The sequence below is a fragment of the Pristiophorus japonicus genome, chromosome 10 (genome assembly GCF_044704955.1).
Source record: "Pristiophorus japonicus isolate sPriJap1 chromosome 10, sPriJap1.hap1, whole genome shotgun sequence".
Lineage (NCBI taxonomy): Eukaryota > Metazoa > Chordata > Chondrichthyes > Pristiophoridae > Pristiophorus > Pristiophorus japonicus.
This window is the reverse complement of record NC_091986.1, coordinates 125,720,779-125,741,112: the sequence shown is the minus strand read 5'-3', so window position 1 is coordinate 125,741,112 and position 20,334 is coordinate 125,720,779. Positions and strand designations below refer to the sequence as shown.

General features: G+C 43.7%; 1 protein-coding gene across 3 annotated transcripts in view; it reads right to left on the bottom strand.

The window, feature by feature from the left end:
• Window positions 1-20,334, bottom strand: part of tenm4 (teneurin transmembrane protein 4) — a 969,538-nt gene that overhangs the window by 396,761 nt on the left and 552,443 nt on the right. For 2 of the 3 annotated variants that reach the window (XM_070892063.1, XM_070892064.1), the window contains exon 4: window positions 4,119-4,328. The exons of the other annotated variant lie outside the window; for it this stretch is intronic. In XM_070892063.1, coding sequence (XP_070748164.1) covers window positions 4,119-4,328 — 210 coding nt within the window. The remainder of the gene's footprint in view (window positions 1-4,118; window positions 4,329-20,334) is intronic. 3 annotated transcript variants of the gene reach the window in all.

Genomic DNA, 20,334 nt, shown 5'->3' with positions numbered 1-20,334 from the left:
AAGTCGGTCCCGTGCACCGTGGTCTTCCAGGACGACATCTTGGTTACAGGTTGGGACACTGTCGAGCACCTGCAGAACCTGGAGGAGGTTCTTAGTTGGCTTAATCATGTGGGGCTCAGGCTAAAACGCCTGAAGTGAGCTTTCCTGGCGCCTGAAGTGGAGTTCCTGGGGAGAAGAATCACGGCGGACAGCATCAGGCCCACCGATTCGAAGACGGAGGCAGTCAAAAACGCACCAAGACCACAGAATGTGATGGAGCTGCGGTTGTTTCTTGGACTCCTGAACTATTTCGGTAACTTCTTACCAGGTTTTAGCACATTGTTAGAACCCCTGCACTCTTTACTGTGTAAAGGAGATGAATGGGTATGGGGTGAAAACCAAGAAAATGCCTTTGAGAAAGCTAAGAAGCTGTTATGTTCAAACAAATTCCTTGTGTTGTATGATCCATGTAAACGATTGGTACTAGCATGTGATGCGTCGTCGTACGGGGTCGGGTGTATATTGTAACAAGCTAATGAATTTGGGAAATTGCAACCGGTTGCTTATGCATCCAGAAGTCTGTCTAAGGCCGAGAGGGCCTACAGTATGATCGAAAAAGAAGTGTTAGCTTGTATTTACGGGGTAAAGAAAATGCATCAATATCTGTTCGGGCTCAAATTTGAATTGGAAACCGACCTATATCGCTCTTTTCTGAAAATAAGGAGATAAATACAAATGCACCGGCCTGCATCCAGAGAAGAGTTCTCACACTGTCCACATACAACTACGCCATCCGCCACAAGCCAGGCACAGAAAACTGTGCCGATGCTCTCAGTAGGCTACCTTTGCCCACCACAGGGGTGGAGATGGCACAGCCCGCAGATTTAGTTATGGTAATGGAAGCATTCGAGAGTGAGCAATCATCTGTTACCGCCTGACAGATTAGAACCTGGATGAGCCAGGACCCCTTACTGTCCTTAGTAAAAAACTGTGTGCTCCATGGGAGTTGGCCTAGTGTCCTGTTAGAGATGCAGGAAGAAATAAAGCCGTACCAGCGGTGCAAAGATGAAATGTCCATATAGGCAGACTGTCTCCCATGGGGCAATCGGGTAGTTGTGCCAAAAAAGGGCAAGGACACTTTCATCAGTGATCTCCACAGTACCCACCCAGGCATTGTAATGATGAAAGCGATAGCCAGATCCCACATGTGGTGGCCCGGTATCGATGCAGACTTAAGAGTCCTGTGTGCACAAATGTAATAATTTTCCCAGTTAAGCAATGCACCCAGGGAGGCGCCACTAAGTTTATGGTCCTGGCCCTCCAAACCGTGGTCGAGGGTTCATGTCGACTATGCAGGCCCATTCTTGGGAAAAATGTTTTTTGTGGTTGTAGATGCGTACTCCAAATGGATTGAATATGTGATAATGTCAGCAAGCACGACCGCTGCCACCATTGAAAGCCTGCGGGCCATGTTTGCCATGCACGGCCTGCCTGATGTCCCTGTAAGTGACAATGGGCCGTGCTTTACCAGTGCCGAATTCAAGGAATTCATGACCTGCAATGGGGTCAAACGTGTCATGTCTGCCTCGTTTAAGCCAGCGTCCAACGGTCAGGCAGAACGAGCAGTTCAAATAATCAAGCAGAGATTGAAAAGTGTAACTGAAGGCTCACTGCAGACTCGCTTATCCCGAGTCCTGCTTAATTACCGCACAAGACCCCACTCACTCACCGGGGTTCCTCCTGCTGAACTGCTCATGAAAAGGGCACTAAAGACAAGGCTCTCGTTAGTCTACCCTGATCTGCATGAACAGGTTGAGAGCAGGCATCTTCAACAGAATATATATCATGATCGTGCAAATGTGTCACGCGAAATTGAAGTAAATGATCCTATATTTGTGTTGAACTGTGGACAAGGTCCCAAGTGGATTGCTGGCACTGTTTTGGCCTTAGAGGGGAGTAGGGTGTTTGTGGTCAAACTCGCAGATGGACTCACCTGCAGAAAACACTTGGACCAAACCAAACTCAGATTTACAGACTATCCAGAACAACCCACAATAGACTCTACCTTTTTCAACCCTCCAACACACACACAAGTGGCAACCGACCCAGCGGTTGACCACGAAGCAGAACCCATCACCCGCAGCAGCCCAGCAAGGCTCACCATCCCCAGCAGTCCAGCAAGGCCAGCTGCGCAGCAGCCCAGTGAAGGCCCAACAAGTGACTCACCAACACCAGCATTTGTACAGAGATGATCAACCAAGGAAAGGAAGGCCCCAGATTGACTCACATTGTAAATAGTTACACCATTGACTTTGTGGGGGGCGGTGGGGGAAGTGTTGTTATGTATGTAAACCTGTAATTGCCATGTCTAACCACCAGAGGGCTTATCCCCTGGAGTCCCAAGGGATCCCACAATCCCTTGGGAGCACCTGTAAATAAGGAGGCCTCAAAGGCTGGAGAGGCACTCTGAGATCTGTAATGAAGGACTACGGTCACACTTACTTTGAATTTGCAATATCTTGTCTGACCCTTTATCCAAGACTTAACAACGTTGATATTATTTACTGCAAGTATGGCCACGCCAAAGGCTTGAGCACATAATCCAGGCTAACACTTCACTGCAGTACTGCTGGGGAATTGCACCGTCAGATGTGCTGTCTTTGGTAGGAGACATGAAACCGAGGCCTCAGTCTGGTCTCTCAGGTGGATGTAAAAGATCCCACGCCACTATTCTGAAGAAGAGCAGGGACGTTTTCCCTCCAAGTCCTTTATTTCTCAACTTATCACTTAAACAGATGATCTCATTTTTGTTGGTGGGATCTTGCTGTGTGCAGAGGAGCAAGGGGAGCAGCAGCCACTCAAGTTGCTGGGTTTGTGGAGCAAGGCTGTCACTATACTACTGAGTGCCTGCCCAATATTTAGTCCTGAGCTGTTGCTCTTTCCTGTAGCTGAACATTTTCATCCTATTTGGCTCTGGCCAGCATCAACATGCCTCAACCTTTCTGGCTGCTCATTCAGTCTAAACTCCTTGGTGTGCAACCTTGGCCTTCAATTCAATTGAGCTGAGTTTTAAACTCAGATTTAATAAGTCACTGACTGCCTTCTTTCACCTGTGGGAAATCACTCCTTCCCTGCTGAAACCTTTATTCTTGCATTTTTATCACCTCAGGGTTTCACTTCTCAAAATTTCTCCTCAATAGCATCTGCACCTCCATCCCTCAGAAGTGTTAACTATTCGAGGACACTCCAGCCCAAGTCCTCTCCTGCACAAGTCCCACACACCCATCAACTCTGACGTCATCCACCAATGCTGACTTTCTATATCCTGTAAATTGTTTTCATGGTCTTCATCTTTAAATCCTTGCCCCACTTTTTTTTAGGTCTTACCATCCATCCCTCAGACTCTAGATTACTGCTTGTCCCACTATTGGAAGCCTATCTTTCCATCATTCAGTGCTTGCCTTGCTACGCCTCTCCCTCCCGTCAAAAGCCTCCTAAAGCCCATCTCTTCAAAGGTGCTTTCAGTATCCCCCTTCAATTCTTTACTTCCTACTACCCTGCCCCCCCACCACGCTGTTTTTGTCAAATGCTCCGAGTCTGATCCTCTTTTACACGCGGAGCGCACAGTAAATGCAAATTGTTAGTTTTGATATAAATCAGCAACAATGGTTAAAATTGACACTTCAGGTTTATGTTTGGAACATCAAATTAATTGCTCAGCTGTTCATAGCACACTGGAAGTACTGTGGGCAGAATGTGAGTAAATCAACTATTTTTGTAACATTAAGTGTTTGGTAAATCACTCAACCCATCTTCTAGAAACTGAGCAAAAGTTGCTCAGGAAACATAAACAATAAAATGCGTGACAATTCGAATGAAGCTAGTTTAAAAAAAAACAGACAAAAACTACAATTAAGGTACAAATCTAATCTAAGAAATGCATTCACTCCTTCATTTTCAAAGACTAGCTAACTGATGAATAGTAAATTACAGTGCGAGTAATTAATTAGCAGTACACAAAACTGATCTGTGGTTAATAACATTGCTGTATTTGGTGTCACTTTTTGGTAATAAACGTAGTACTGGTTGATAAGAGAACACAGCATCAGAAGGAAGCAGCATAAATTTAACTAACTCACCACTTGTGGGAACATACAGGTTTCCAGAGCCAGTTTTAACCAAGAAAGAGTTGGGAACAAACTCCTCATCAGAGTCAGAATCTCGGTTTGGCTGGGTCATATTATTGCTGAGCAACCTTCGCTGGCTCTCATTGACTTCAGAAGGAGGGGGAGGGGCGAGGTACTGCTCTCCTGGGGTTGATGATGCAGAAGAGCAAGGCATGGGAGGACCTGAAAACAAAACAAAAAAGCAACACAAATAAAAGTTAGGAACTTGAAAAAAGTTGAGAATAAATAATAATGAAATAAAAGGGTCTGCGTTCCAAGAGTACAAACAACTGAGGCTGTATTTTTAAAACTCAAAATAATGAAAATTAGTACCTACTGGAAACTGCTAGATCTTTTTATTGGAATGTTTGCTATATTTCTTTATGCTGCTTACAAGTAAGACAACATTTTTGCACAATAGTGACACTCTCATATTGCTTACACCTGTCTTAATATAAATTAAAATGCCACAAATTTCTTTGGATTTCAGGGGTTTGATTACATTTTTGCGCCTGAACAAATCATGGGAGATGGTTTCCTCAATACTTATATATATCGTAGACAGATACTCAATGTAACAGATGAGAGAATCAGATGTGTCTCTGGGCTCACTTATTTCTAAAGCTGTCTCTTTGTTGACCAGTGCATAGATAATTTGTTTTCTCCCTGGTTTAGGGAACTGTCGACATGCACTTCCTGCAAGACAAAGGGCTCAATTTTCCCCAAATTTTTTGGCGCACTTGAAGAGTTACGCCTGATTTTTTGGGGACCAAGTACGCTAAAAAAAAGGTGTTGTTAGTTTCCCCGTTGGATCGCTTCATTTTGGCGTGGCCTAACCCGAGGGAGATGGAGCCTTGATCTGCGCCAAAACGATCGGGCTGCCATCTCTCTCTCTCTCTCTGATGGCAGCCTTCCTGTGTATGTGAACCGGGGACTGAGAATGGAACTGGACAGCCTTCCTGTGTGTGAGGACTGAGAATTAGACCGGACAGCTTTCGGGCAGGGTTGGAGGTAAGTTGCTGCGATGTGTTTTTCAACTCTTTCAGTGTGTCCAGGCATCTGCTGTGCCGATTTCCTTACCTTAACTCTAGGGAAGGTTTTTCAGGACAGGCCACATACGCTGGCCTAACCAGAACTGGAGTAACTCTCAGCTGGCCAAACTTCCCGAAATGGCCAGAAGTGGCGCAGGTGGCTGGTTACGCCCGCTTTGGCTGAAAAAAAAACTGACTAACTGAGTTACGCTGGTGCAAATTGATTGGGGAAACTGGGGATTTTTAAGTTAGTCCAGAAAAAGCAGCCCGCTTCAAAAAAAATGGTGCAAATACTGGAGAAAATTGAGCCCAAAAACTGATCTCCAATTTGGAACCAATATTAGTCAACTCAAGGAAATAAGAAAAAATGGGAATATCGAGCAGACATTTTCTCCACTCTTTCCTTAGGTTTACCAATGATATAGAACATTTACTAGCCAGGTTAATCAGGTGACTTGGCCCTAGGCCTCTGCCACTGCTGCTCTGTAACTGCTTACCCTGCAATTTAAACAGCACAGAGCGATCGTAAACTTATCTATTGATGAATCATGGTTGTGCACCTGCATCTTACCATTTGGTCACACAATTCATTGGTCACTGACACATTAGGGTACATTTCCCAAGGATGCACAGTAGTGCAGAGCCTCGCAGGGAATGAGGGCTGTGGATAAGCGGGAAATGAGGTCTGATAATATGCGTGCCTAATATGCAAATTTCTCAAGTGGAGATTTTGGCTCCAGAAATTATGTTACACTACTGACATTCACAGGCCTCATTCACATTGAATAATTATTTAAATGCCTTGCTGGGAATTCCTTACCATGGCTGCCCACATCGAGCTACCTGCCTATTTGAAATGGATGAATCGGGGAATCTGGGGCCTGGCCTGCACACGCAGGTCTCTGAAAGAAAAGGAAATGTCCTTATGTGCGAAAATATATTTTTTTGTGTTTTTTAAACATTTTGCACATGCTTCAATTGTTTTTGCTGTGAACTCTGCCAGGTTTTTTTTTTAACCTTACTCCTGTTTCCATTCATTATTGCTGGCTGCTGCTGCACTTAAATAGCACCATACAAAATGTTAATCATAGGCATTCTGTTTTTGATTCTGAACAAACTGGGTGCTTCAGATTAGGAGGAGGAGTTGATGATAGGCCACCAAGCATGTGTGCAATAACACCTGAGGTCTTTCATCTGTATCCATCACTACCCTGGGAACGACATTTATGGACTCCTCCACATGAATTTGGACATATCAAACAAGACCCATCTTCACTACCTCTATTTCACAAGACAGGTTGTACCATTTGCTGCAGAATGACATGCCAACAACATCCAGAACAGGGACATCTATTTCCATAGAAGTGAAGGTTACCATTCCATTAAGATTTTCTCCTACCAGATCCTTTCTAGCCACCCTGGAACATGTAACACATGCTACAGTCTGCAGTGGCAGATGTTGTATGGCAAAGGGGCAACACCATATCACTTTCTGTATGGAAAGGAGGCATCAGCTAGGCAGGATTTAATTGAGTGGTAGGCTTCCCTCAAGTACAAAGTGTTATAGATGATACCCATGTGGGCATTGAGATCTCATATCGCATCGTATTACATAATGGCCCTGATTTTAAGGTTGTAATGTTGGTGAAACTGTCAGCGTTTGCTGTCATTGCTCTGCAAAACTGACAGCAACGTCAATTGCACATGCGCAATTAAACGTAGAAATCCAGACGTTGCTGTCAGTGATACTCTGCTGCTCCACAGGGTGTGTTGTTGCAGTCCTCACAGATGGAATCAATTAGAAATCACTGAATAGACATGAACTTCAACTTTTTATGCACTATTCTTGCTGTAAAAACCCCTGAAAGAGTTAAGCCTTCTTGAACGAGCTGTAACATTATTACAGCCTTGGTCCAAACATGGACAAAAGCGCTGAATTTCAGAGGTGAGATGAGAGTGGCTGCCCTCGACATGAATGCAGCATTTGACCGAGTGTGGCATCAAGGAGCCCTCGTAAAATTGAAGTCAATGGGAATCAGAGGAAAACTCTCCACTGGTTGCAGTCATACCTAGCACAAAGGAAGATGGTTGTGGTGGTTGGAGGTCAATCATCACAGCCCCAGGACATCACTGCAGGAGTTCCTCAGGGCAACTCTAAGCCCATCTTCAGCTGCTACATCAATGACATTCCTTCCATCATAACATCAGAAGTGGGGATATTCGCTGATGACTGCAGTGTTCCGTGCCATTCACCACTCCTCAGATAATGGTCTGCCCACATGCAGCAAGACCTGGACAACATTAAGGCTTGCGCCGATAAGTGGCAAATAACATTCGCACCACACAAGTACCACGCAATGACTATCTCCAACAAGTGAGAGTCCAACCACCGCGCCATAACATTCAATGGCATTACCATCGCTGAATCCCCTACCATCAACATCCTAGGGGTCACCATTGATGAGAAACTTAACTGGACCAGCCACATAAATACTGTGGCCACAAGAGCAGGTCAGAGGCTGGTTATTCTGTGAAGAGTGTTTCACCTCCTGACTCCCCAAAGCCTTTCCACCAGCTACAAGGCACAAGTCAGGAGTGTGATGGAATACTCTCCACTTGCCTGGATGTGTACAGCTCCCACAACATTCAAGAAGCTTGACACCATCCAGGACAAAGCATCCCGCTTGATTGGCACCCCATCCACCACCTTAAACATCCACTCCCTGCACCACCGGCGTACCGTGGTGCCATCTACAAGATGCACTGCAGCAACTCATCAAGGTTTCTTCGACAGCGCCTCCCAAACCCGCGGCCTCTACTACCTAGAAGAACAAGGGCAGCAAGCACATGGGAACACCACCACCTCCACGTTCCCTTCCAAGTCATAAGCCATCCTGATTTGGAAGCATATTGCCATTCCTTCATCATCGCTGAGGCAAAATGCTGGAACTCCCTCCCTAATAGCACTGTGGGAGAACCATCACCACACGAATTGCAGCAGTTCAAGAAGGTGGCTTACCACCATCTTCTCAAGGGCAATTAGGGATGGGCAATAATTGCTGGGCTTGCCAGCGACGCCCACATCCCATGAATGAATTAAAAAAAACTGAGTTATTAATGACATACTGGTGAACAACCTCTCTGGCCCTGAAAAACTAATTTTATATTTGTGGAGTAGCATTTTCTCCATTCCATGATTTAAAAATAATAAAAATTTATATTTTATTTTTTAAAGCTTGCTTTTGATATTTCAGTTAAACCCATGTGTTTGTCCCAAACTTTATTTTGCTTTCTGTAAAATTATTAAAAAGTAAATGTAAACACCTGCTTTTTACTTCCTGGTTTGCTGCCTGTGAAAATTCTTCAATGTGATTGAATACTTAGCCTGCTAGATGACATCACTGTTGCTGGACACTGCAGCTCTCCCATAGATGGTACTAGATGGAAAGTCACGTCGGAAAAAGTGAAATCGATGACACAGAGCCTGCTAAAGGTTTGTTGGCAGGTTTCTTTGAGATCAGTGGTGAGCGCCATCACTTCACAAAATCTAGAACATGATTACAGCACAGAAACATACATTCAGCCCAATAGGTCTATGCTGGTGTTTATGCGCCACACGAGCCTTCTTCCACTCTGTTTACTTCATCTCACCTGATCAACATATCATAAGAACATAAGAAATAGGAACAGGAGTAGGCCATACGGCCCCTCGAGCCTGCTCTGCCATTCAATAAGATCATGGCTGATCTGATCATAGACTCAGCTCCACTTCCCCGCCCACTCTCCATAACCCTTTATCTCCTTATCGTTTAAGAAACTGTCTATTTCTGTCTTAAATTTATTCAATGTCCCAGCTTCCACAGCTCTCTGAGGCAGCGAATTCCATAGATTTACAACCCTCTGAGAGAAAAAATTCCTTCTCATCTCTATTTTAAATGGGCAGCCCCTTATTCCAAGATCATGCCCTCTAGTTCTAGTCTCCCCCATCAGTGGAAACATTCTCTCTGCATCCACCTTGTCAAGCCCCCTCATAATCATATGTTTCGATAAGATCACCTCTCATTCTTCTGAATTCCAATGAGTAGAGGCCCAACCTACTCAACCTTTCCTCATAAGTCAACCCCCTCATCCCTGGAATCAACCTAGTGAACCTTCTCTGAACTGCCTCCAAAGCAAGCATATCCTTTCGTAAATATGGAAACCAAAACTGCACGCAGTATTCCAGGTGTGGCCTGACCAACCGTCTATTCCTTTTTCCTTCATGTATTTATGAAGGTTCCCCTTAAATGCAACTATGCTTTTCACCTCAACTACTCCATATATGAGTGAGTTCCACATTCTAACCATATCAACCCTATGACCTACATGCAAAAAAAAGAAAGAAAAGAAAGAAGGACTTGCATTTATATAGTGCCTTTCACAACCTCAGGATGTACCAAAGTGCTTTGCAGCCAATGAAGTACTTTTTGAAGTGTAGTCACTGTTATATTGCAGGAAACGCAGCAGCCAATTTGAGCACAGCAAGCTCCCACAAACAACAATGTGATAATGACCAGATAATCTGTTTTTTTGGTGATGTTTATTGAGGGTCAAATATTGGCCAGGACACAGTCGATAACTCTTCTGCTTTTCTTCAAAATAATGCAATGTGACCTTTTACGCCCACCTGAGAGAGCAGATGAGACCTCGGTTTAACATCTCATCTGAAAGACGGCACCTCCGACAGTGGAGCACTCCTTCAGTACTGCACTGGAGTGTTAGCCTGGATTTTGTTTGGTGGTCTGTTTAAATGGTACCTGCCAGGGGATGTACAAGGCAAATGTGCGTATGTGCCTTCCTCCTTATACCAGCAAATCTCTTTTTTATTTTCAGCAAGGGACCTGAGAGACTTAGTAACACTTTCAATCTCCTCCCACCATAAAACTTGCACTGTGCTTTTATTAGAGCGTGGTCTTTTGCTCCAAATAAGACCAACTCATTTGGAGCACCTCCTGCACTACAGTGGAAAGTGCTGCTCAATCAAATTGAACAATGTTTCTGCTGTGCCATTACGATCAACTTTTCCACTATTCTGTCGCATCAGACTCCCTTTAATGGCTAGCTGTAACCATTAAAGAGGTGCTGCTCTCACAGATTTTGTGATTTCCAGTCAAAGATGCCAGAGCCCAAGATGCCTCGGCAAAGCATTTGCTGTGCCTGTAGACTATTCACATGTGCCCAGCCTGCTATCGCACTGCAGGTGCAGGGAGCTGAGAAATCCCATTTCTCCCATTACCAGAAAATTGGGGCTAACATCCTTCCTTTTCCCACAACAAATGTGTATGTATACTTTATTGAACCTTATGAAACAAAGTGGCTGGGAAGTTGTGGGAGGCAGTAAAGAATATTCAGGATGATTATTTGTTAAATTGGAGGAAGGCAGATGATGAGAAATATTGCAATTGTATGGAGCAATTATACACAGGAAGATGCAGTCCATTTTTCAAAATCCAGTTTTACATCGTTCTGTTCAGAGTACAGTGTTTTGAGTCACATGGCAGCAGTCATCTGACCTATACCAAACTTGGAATCAGAATGTATCATGGAATACGATATTAAGATACATGGCAGGGCTTGGTGACTCTTCAAAAATTACATACTGAGTGAAGTCTGGCCACAGAACTCTAAGCTCACTTGCTTCATCTTTTAAACATTTTAATAAAACAAGCATTTTAAATGAGACAAATAAGCGAAAATTGAAGCAACATCGGACTTAAATTCCAGAGATCAAAGGATTTTGCGTATCGCTAAGCTGCTGAAATTCTAAGGTACTTTTTGATGCTTGTCAATGGGACGTCCGGGCCTCTGTGTGTTTGTGCTACCAAGTGTTACGTTGGGAGTTGTTGTCAATGTGATTGCTGCAGGTAGTGTTTACTCTCAAGTATTAAAGGAATCAGAAAGGCCAACAAGGATGGCTCCAGGTCTTAGATCACTGAACTATAAAGATTGTCAAAGGGCATCTAAATTCTGTTCTAGTCAAAAAAAAAGACAACCAGCCAGCGTGTTTAAAAAAAATATGAACAGATGCCCAAGTTGAATAAGTAGATGTTCTTTGTCCAAAACCACCAAAAGAGAACCACAGACATAATAAACAAAGGAAACCACAAGCTAAACATAACATGGGGAGGAACTTCTTATGTTAACTTCAAGGACAGACTCCCACCTAGTGCAATGAATGCTGGCTCAGTGTAAACATTTGTAGAAAATGAAACAGACATATTTTCCGATTCAATGTAGAGTGAAGGGATACTGGCTAAACATGTAGCCAGAAAGAAAGGAAAAATTATCTGTGTGGGTCGTCCTGACTTATACATCTCGGTCTTCTGCAGCCCCTGTTAGCGCCCCAGAGGGTTGGCAATGGCGGCGGAAAGCACTTGTGGGCTTCCAGCGCCCCATCGGGAAATTTGGTGCCGGCTTGGAGGGAGCGCAGAGCACTACTGCCTGGAAGTTGCGAGCCAATGTGCAGCATCCCAGTTGCGACACCGGCTCGATTTTTGGCTGCTGCCCGACCCGTAGAGCGTGTAGAGCACCCTGGTGGGACCGACTGTGGAAGCAGGCGTTCCAAATTGTAGCGGCCGCAGTGAGTTAAATAATGTTGACGTCAGGTAAGTGTGATTTCTTTTCTTTTTTTTTGTGAGTTAGGTATTGCGAATATTTTTGGTGGTTTTCTTTCTGTTTTTTTTCCCCAGGCCTCTCTTAGGGAGCTCTGAGGCTGACTGTTTAGCTCGAGATTTTTGTTTTCTCAGCCAGCCTAGCGCCCTTAAAGAGGTGTGCAAAGCCTCCCTGACCGCTCCGCTCCAAACTCAGGGCCCAGCTGATGAATTTTGTGACAATTACACTAATATATAGTGCAGTCCCATGACAACTACACTATCCAAAAGTACAGCACTTTAACAGCTACAGTAACTGCACAGCAACTTCATGAATCACAGTGAATTTCAGACTCAGTTCCAGTCAGAGTTGGTTGCATGAACAGACTGTAATGTAGCTCTCATGTTTTTAAAAAGGTAAATGGAAACTTGCCTGGAATTAGAAAGCGCTATACAACGCCTGACTATTTTGACCTTGCTTTCATTTTAAACAGAGGGCAATAATCTAACAACAGCTCTGGGGCAGACAAAAAAAATAATTGGCACTGTCGCTCTGACCTGTGCTTCCTCCTGGGAACAGGTCTGAAGCTTGACTCGTTTGCTCGGGAAGGTTCTGTACTGGTTGCAGCGTGACCTGTGCCTGGTGCAGCTTTGGTTCGTTTGCTGGCTGCGCTTGTTCATGGCTGTGGAAACATAACCTTTCCCTTGCTGGGGCAGTTGGAGCTGCACAAATGCTCTCTGGTGCTTGGAACATCACGATTTGCTTCGCAGACAGTTTTATTGGCTGGAGAATGTTTACAAAAGTTACAAGTTGTTTGCTGAAGATGCTATCTAGAGACTTTGATTTCGCCTTTAATCTCTAAACTTAGAGTACAGTATTTAACTGAGTTCTGATTTAATCGAATCATAGAAATTTACAGCACGGAAGGAAGTAATTTTGGCCCATCGTGCCCGCGCCGGCCGACAAAGAGCAATCCAGCCTAAACCCACTTTTCAGCTCTTGGTCCGTAGCCCTGTAGGTTACGGCACTTCAAGTGCATACCCAAGTACTATTTAAATGTGGTGAGGGTTTCTGTCTCTACCATTCATTCAGGCAGTGAGTTCCAGACCCCCACCACCCTCTGGGTGAAACAAATTCCTCTTTAAAACTCCTACCATTTACTTTAAATCTATGCCCCCTGGTTGTTGACCCTCTGCTATTTACTCTATCTCGGCCCCTCATAATTTTATACATCTCAATAAGGTCTCCCCTCAGCCTCCTCTGTTCCAAAGAAAACAACAGCAGCCTATCCAATCTTTCCTCAGAACTAAAATTCTCCAGTCCAGACAACATCCTCTATACCCTTTCTAGTGCAATCATATCTTTCCTGTAATGCGGTGACCAGAACTGCACACAGTACTCTAGCTGTGGCCTAACTAGTGTTTTATACAGTTCAAGCATAACCTCCTTGCTCTTGTATTCGATGCCTCAGCTAATAAAGGCAAGCATTCTGTATGCCTTCTTAACCACCTTACCTACCCGGTTTGCTACCTTCAGGGATCTGTGGACATGCAATACAAGGTTGTTCCTCTACACTTCTCAGTCTCCTACCATTTAATGTGTATCCCCTTGTCTTGTTAGCTCTCCCCAAATGCATTACTTCACACTTCTCCGGATTGAATTCCATTTGCCACTGTTCTGCTCACCCGACCAGTTCATTGATATCTTTCTGCAGTCCGCAGCTTTCTTCTTCATTATCAACCACACAGCCGATTTTAGTATCATCTGCAAACTTCTTAATCATACCCGTTACATTCCAGTCTAAATCATTGATATATACCACAAAAAGCAAGAGATCTAATACTGAGCCCTATGGAAACCCATTGGAAACAGCCTTCTAGTCACAAAAATACCCATCGACCATTACCTTTTGCTTCCTGCCTCTGAGCCAATTTCAGATTCAACTTGCCACTTTGGCCTGGATCCCATAGGCATTTCAGCCAGCTTGCATATAACTAGCCTCTAATATTATTTTGAAAGAATCAAGTAGAAATGTAAACATTATATCTGTAGTCAGAACCACAATATTGTTCCAGTGTGTCTTATATTTGCTCATTTTGCTCAACAATTATTGCATAAATTTACTACGGCTGGATTTGAAGTTTAGGGGGGAGTAATTAGGCTGGATAGCGCCCCTGGTGAGGGGCACTACAGGGGCGCTAAAGGGTTTGCAGCCACGAGCGCCGGCATTAGTGGCGCCAAGCAATTTCAGTGTGCTGGTACCGGCGGGGCTGAGGAGTATCGCCCAGGAGTGTAGCACCCGGTGTACAATGTCCGCGGGATCGACACAGAAGCAAAAGTTGGTTTGCCCTGCACCCATAGCGCCCTGTAGTGCAGGGCTGTCCCGGGGCGCGAAGGGAAGGAATGACTGCATGAAGTAAGTTTGATTGATATTTTCTTTTTGCAATGTAACTTTTTTTGGGGTGAGTAATGTATTCAGGAATGTTTTTTGTTCCGATTTTTTATTTTGCAGTGAGTCCTTTCTTGGCTCGCTACAAAGCCAGCTCTTCAGCACGGGATATTCAGTTGCACAGCCGGCCTAGCGCCCTAAGAAAAGTGTGGAATGCTTCCCTAAGTGTTCACTCCACTGTCAGGGCACAACAACTGAAATTTGTTGTTCCCGTTGCTAAAAACTTTCCTTTGCTATGTTTAGTGACCGCCCGAAATTAGCACCTTAAGATCCCTCCAACCAAATGTCTCGCACATAGTGTCTTTTAAGAACATAAGAAATAGGAGCAGGAGTAGGCCATTTGGCACCTCGAGCCTGCTCTGCCATTTAATAAGATCATGGCTGATCTGATCCTGGGCTCAGCTCCACTTCCCTGCCTGCTTCCCATAACCCTTCACTCCTTTTTTGTACTGCTGTTCACATAAGATAATGATCAAGAATACAACATGTTCAGTAATTTATTCATCTGGTAGTGAGTGAATTTGTTCATTTCTTCCCCTCCAGCCTAGTGTAAATTCCTGAGAAATTGGTAACAGGCTCTGTGATTCGAAGTGATGGTGCACAAGTATCTGAAAACAGTTCCAGGACTGGCCCATGAGTGAAGTAAACCAATGCTGAAAGGGTATTCTTACTCTCTCATGCCATTGTTAAAAATGTGGTGCATCATTTTCCCTCCTCCCCACATATGGTTTCACTCAGTGGTTATCAAATTTTTCTGTCTCGAATACCCCCTGCAGATATTGCCATATTACCAGGGTCACAGATAATAAGACATCTGATGACTATGGAGTCCCTTCAGGGACCTGCTTGGGTCAGTGAATCCAAGTTTCAAAACCTATGGTATGACTAAAGGTTTAGCAACTTTGTTAAAGGAAGAGGAAAGTTCTTTCCCCTAAATGTTGCTTTGCTTTAAAATTAGGCACTTTTGAGTTTTTATAGTAACTTGGAATTATTTTAGCAACTGTACAATTCAAATGCAAATTCTGACACCAGGAGGACGTCTATTGCAAATCAGCAGCATGCAGGAGATTAAACTGTGATTACTTGCTATTTTCCACATATCGTCTGAGAAAAATGGAGCACATTCACACACATACCTTGTAACTTAAATCAGTTGTAGTTCTTATATAACCAAATGGATAAATGTGTTTTTTGGACTAAAGGGAATTGAGCCTAAGATTTAGAGCACTGGCATCCATTGGATTTTTATTAAAAGCAAATAACTCTTTGCTTTCACAATATTGAATTGCTATTGTTGCTGAGTTAAAAAAAATAAAGCAAGTGTGTAAATAATTCAAATGAGATAAAAACAATACATATTTTTTAAATTAACATTTCAATTAGTTATTTTAAAGAGGATGATTGTACTTTTAAAGTATTCACAGCTGTCCATAAAGGAGCTAAAATAAGCCCAAGAAAATGACTTACTTTTGATTTAGCTGTAATTCTCTTCAGCTCATTAATGACGTAGATATATAACCCCTTTACACTTAAGGTTGTTACAAATTCATTAAATGTGTTATTTTACTCTCCACACACTTAATTTAATATAATGTTTATGATATCTTGTTAAATAATATTATGCCCATGTCAAATTTCTTATCTCCTCTTCTGAAGGCCTTGAATGTTGCTGGGGGCAGCTCCATGGGCACCTTCAGGTACCTCATCCAAGTATTCATTTTTCATGTGCGAGCTTGGCAGTGAATATCAGCATTTTATTCGAGTGCAGGGAGCATCCCTGTTGAGCCTGGTCTGTATCTAATTCACACATGCACACTTTCCAGCAGGAGTCACTGATTAGCGATCAAGAGCAGGAACGACAGCTAATTCTTTACCACTCCAGCTCTGAAGCACTGAAGTCAATTATTGAGCCAGCCCAACTAACTCGGCACAGACCAAGGACTAAATCTGGGGCGTGCAACAATATGTGCAATTATTTTTTAGTTATTAACGACTGAAGGAATATGTGGTGCAGTGTTGAAGCATCATTGTGTTGCATGAACACTCCAACCTGACACTCTAATCACAGATGCACTGCTGTGGGAAATGCCAAACAGGCAATTACTCTCAAGGGGGTCGAAGAATCATCCAAGAAGACTTCAAGGGGCTACTCTCATGCATCTCTGGCAACCAGCAAGAGCAACATCGGCACTAGCATGGGGCAAGAACACTTGGCTTTCCCCTCAGATGTCACCTCTCTCGCTTAGGCAGTCCCTCAGTCAAGGATGACTTGCTTACACACTAAAAATGAATTCTCAGGTGACTTGCAGGACCTACAATCTCTGTCACAGGTGGGACAGATGATGGTTGAAGGAAAGGGTGGGTGGGGTGCCTGGGTTGCCGCGCGCTCCTTCCGCTGTCTATGGTTGGTTTCTGCTTGCTCTCAACGATGAGACTCGAAGTACTCAGCTCCTTCCCGGATGCTCTTCCTCCACTTTGAGTGGGTTTGGGCCCAGCGATTCCCAGATTTTGGTGAGGATGTTGCACTTTATCAAGGAGGCTTTGAGGGCGTCCTTGAAGCATTCCCCTGCTCTCCTGGGGCTCGCTAGCCATGTCGAAGCTTCGAGTAGAGCGCTGCTTTGGGAGTCTCATGTTAGGCATGCAAATGATGTGGCCCTCCCAACGGTGCTGATCGAGCGTGGTCAATGCTTCGATGCTGGGGATGTTGGCCTCTGTTGTTGGTGCGTCTATCCTGCCAATGGATTTGCAGGATCTTGCAGAGGCAGCGCTGGTGGTACTTCTCTAGCTTTTTGAGGTGTCTACTGTATATAGTCCATGTCTCTGAGCCATATAGCAGAGCCGGTATCACTACTGCCCTGTAGACCATAAGCTTGGTGCCAGGTTTGAGGTCCAGGTCTTCAAACACTCTCTTCCTCAGGTGACTCAAGGCTGCACTGGCATGCTGAAGGTGGTTTTGGACCTCGTCGTCGATGTCTGCCTTTGCTGACAGTAGGGGTAGGTGGCTCCTGAGATGGCAGCTCCCGAGGGAGCTCCTTTGCTGTACAACTTTATCCTGGGTCATCCATTGCCATCCTTTGCTCTTTCTCCCCCAATCTTCTCCTTTCCACTGTTTAAGCTCTTTTGGCCCTAATTGTGGGTGCATTTTTTATCTCTAAGTGCAAGTTCATGCTGCAAGGTCAGCTACCTGAGGCCACTGCCCCTCCCCCCAGATGACACCACATACCTTCAGGTCCATGTTGGCATCTTTAGTACCATTAAATCTGGGTCACACTGCTTCTACTTCGCTTATCATACAGTATAATACACTGTACTGTATGATAAGGTAATATTCAATCCCCTTATTCTACTGCTGCTCATTAATCAGCCAAATTTTCTCGTCTGGTTTTTAATATCATTAAAAACATTGATTACGCTCTCTTATGGCTCAATGGATAAATGCACTGCTACACCATGTGGTGTAATAAGGAGTCATGCAGATTAAAATTAGCCTCTACTTTGATACCAAGTCTACACTGAGGAGATCTCAACTGGAAATGTGAACTTACGTTTGGCCTTATCTTCCTTAGCTAGGATGCAGAGAAGGAGGCAAAAAAAAATCCAGCCAGCATTCTTACTCCTAATATTACCTGATGATCCCCACTGAGAGCGTATATGTGTGGACCATGGATTGGGACAGGAATAGACTGAGCTGTGATGATCCCTGCTATCAAGTAGCCCACTAATTGTCACTATCCAGGTTATGCATGAAGAATGGCCTTTTCCCTGAGGTGCCTGGAGTTTCCACTATCTATGGAACTGTAAAGCACCTTCAGGAGAGGTGGGAAAAGTGCAGGAAGGCCCAGTGGCTGGTGAGGAATGCACTTCCAGCCATTCGTGACCAGATATGCCCTGTATCTAAAGGTTATGCATATTAAAATATTTTGGGATATGTGGTTGTGTGGGGGGGGGGGGGGGGGGATGTACATGCGGCGTGTGTGAACTATGTAGCTTACATTAAGACTAAAGTCCCAGAAGACCTTTGTTCCCAAATTAACCAGATTCGAGGTTCTGTGGAAGTCAAGAGGTAGTTTACATGCTGATTCCATTTAATCACCCAGATGAGGTAGCAGTTTAAACTTCTGTCAGGTCTCAAACAAAGGAAAATTATTATATGGCCAGTTCACATCTTGCTCACCTAAATATTAAACAGGTTTCACATTTTAATTGCATGCCCCTCGAGTTTCTGCCTTGGCTGCATGCCTACTTATTAGAGGAGGTCTGAAAAAATCTCCTCCAAAAATTGTTCATCAGAAGCTGCTGAAAATGACGAGAAAGATTTTATTACCTTTTAGTGTTTAAACAATTTATGCAATCTTTAACCCTGATAATTGTACTTTTAGTATCTTGTGCTGTCTTAAAGTTTCTATACATTATTTATCTTGTAAATAAACCTAGCCAAGTGGTTTTGGCCTGTACGCACTAATTTGACAGTGTTGTTTTCTGTCTTTTGGAAGGGATAGGAGAAAGTGGTGCGCATCATATGTATTCTCTTGTGGGCAATATACTGCAATTAGAAGTTAATTGTTAAACCTGAACCTGTGAATCCATACACAGTGGGGTAGAATTTCTGCTCAGTTACACTAGTAATATCAGCACAATCCAGGAGGAACCAGCTGAACCAGCACAAAAGATCAGGGAATTTTAAACAAGTGAGTTACATCTAAAACCACTCATGAGCATGATCTTTTACGATTTTATTACACGCAATATTAAGATTTAATTTGCCAAAACTGGCCACGTCCCCCGGGTAGACATTACGAGATTGCACTGATTAGGGGAGGCTCTTCTAATTGCACTCAATGTCTTAGGCACACAGTCAATATTAGGCACATTTTCAAAGTTTTATCACATCCAAATATATTTAATTTCATAAGAAACTGACTAGTGTACACCAAATGAAAGTAGTAAACAGCTCAATATAGTTTAAAAAAAAAGTCATTTACAGTGATTTAAAATCAGGTTACTTACAGGTGGAGGAATGGATACTCTTATTAAAAATGCTTATTTTTTGTGAAAAACCCATCAAGTAAAAAGTAGAGGAAGTACCCATCAAATGGTACCATTATAATAGAGTGGAGGAACAAAGTGATATACAAATCTTTAAAGAGTGTTTGAAAAAATATTGGTTACAGTTCTTGGCGCCTCGTCATAAGAAGGATTTCAGAACCATGGAAAGGTTACAGTAAAAATTCACTGGAATGATGCTGGAACTGGGAGGTAGTATTGTGAAAAAATGCTCGAGAAATTGGTAGTTTTCTCATTGGGAAAAGAAGGTTAATGAGAGACCTAACAGAGGTATTCAAAATTATGAAGGGTTAGGACAGAATAAACAGCGAAAAATTGTTTCCACTGGTTAGCGAATTAGTAACAAGAGGGTATAGACATAATTTTCCAGGAAGAGTGAAAGGATAATTTATCAGAATTTCTTTCACACAGAGGATTATTAGGCGGAGACTATAACATCATTTAATAAAAATTGGATTTTTTTTAAAAAAGGAACAATATAAAAAGATATGAGGAAAGGGAAGGGAAATGAGATTAAAATAGAAAGCTCCACTTGAAGAACTAGCACTGGCAGAGGGTAAGTGGGCCAAATGGCCACCTCCGATACTGCAATTTATGATTCTATCTGATGCTGAAACTCCATGAATAGAAATACTGTTTTTCTGTTTATTTTTTTAAATAGTTATGAAATTATGGGCCCAAGTTTCCACAAGAAAAAAAACGAGCGCCCCTCCGAGCTGGGTGCCCGTTTTTCGCGCCTAAAACGGCGCCTAAAAAAATCTTCGGTAGTCTCCACCGACTTACAGGTCCTGTGGCACTCGGCGCAGCCAGCACGAGCTGTGGGGGGGGCGGAGCCAGGTCCCTGCGCTGAAAACAGTGCCGGGACCTCTGCACATGCGCGCTACAGTCGGCACGCAAGTGCAGTAGCTCCAGGCGCCGAACTGTGTGGGAGGGGCCCGAAGCACGCAGCCCCTAGCCCTGGCTGAATGGCCTCACTGGGGCTGCGTGAATAAGGCTCCTCCCACGGCCAGCTCCT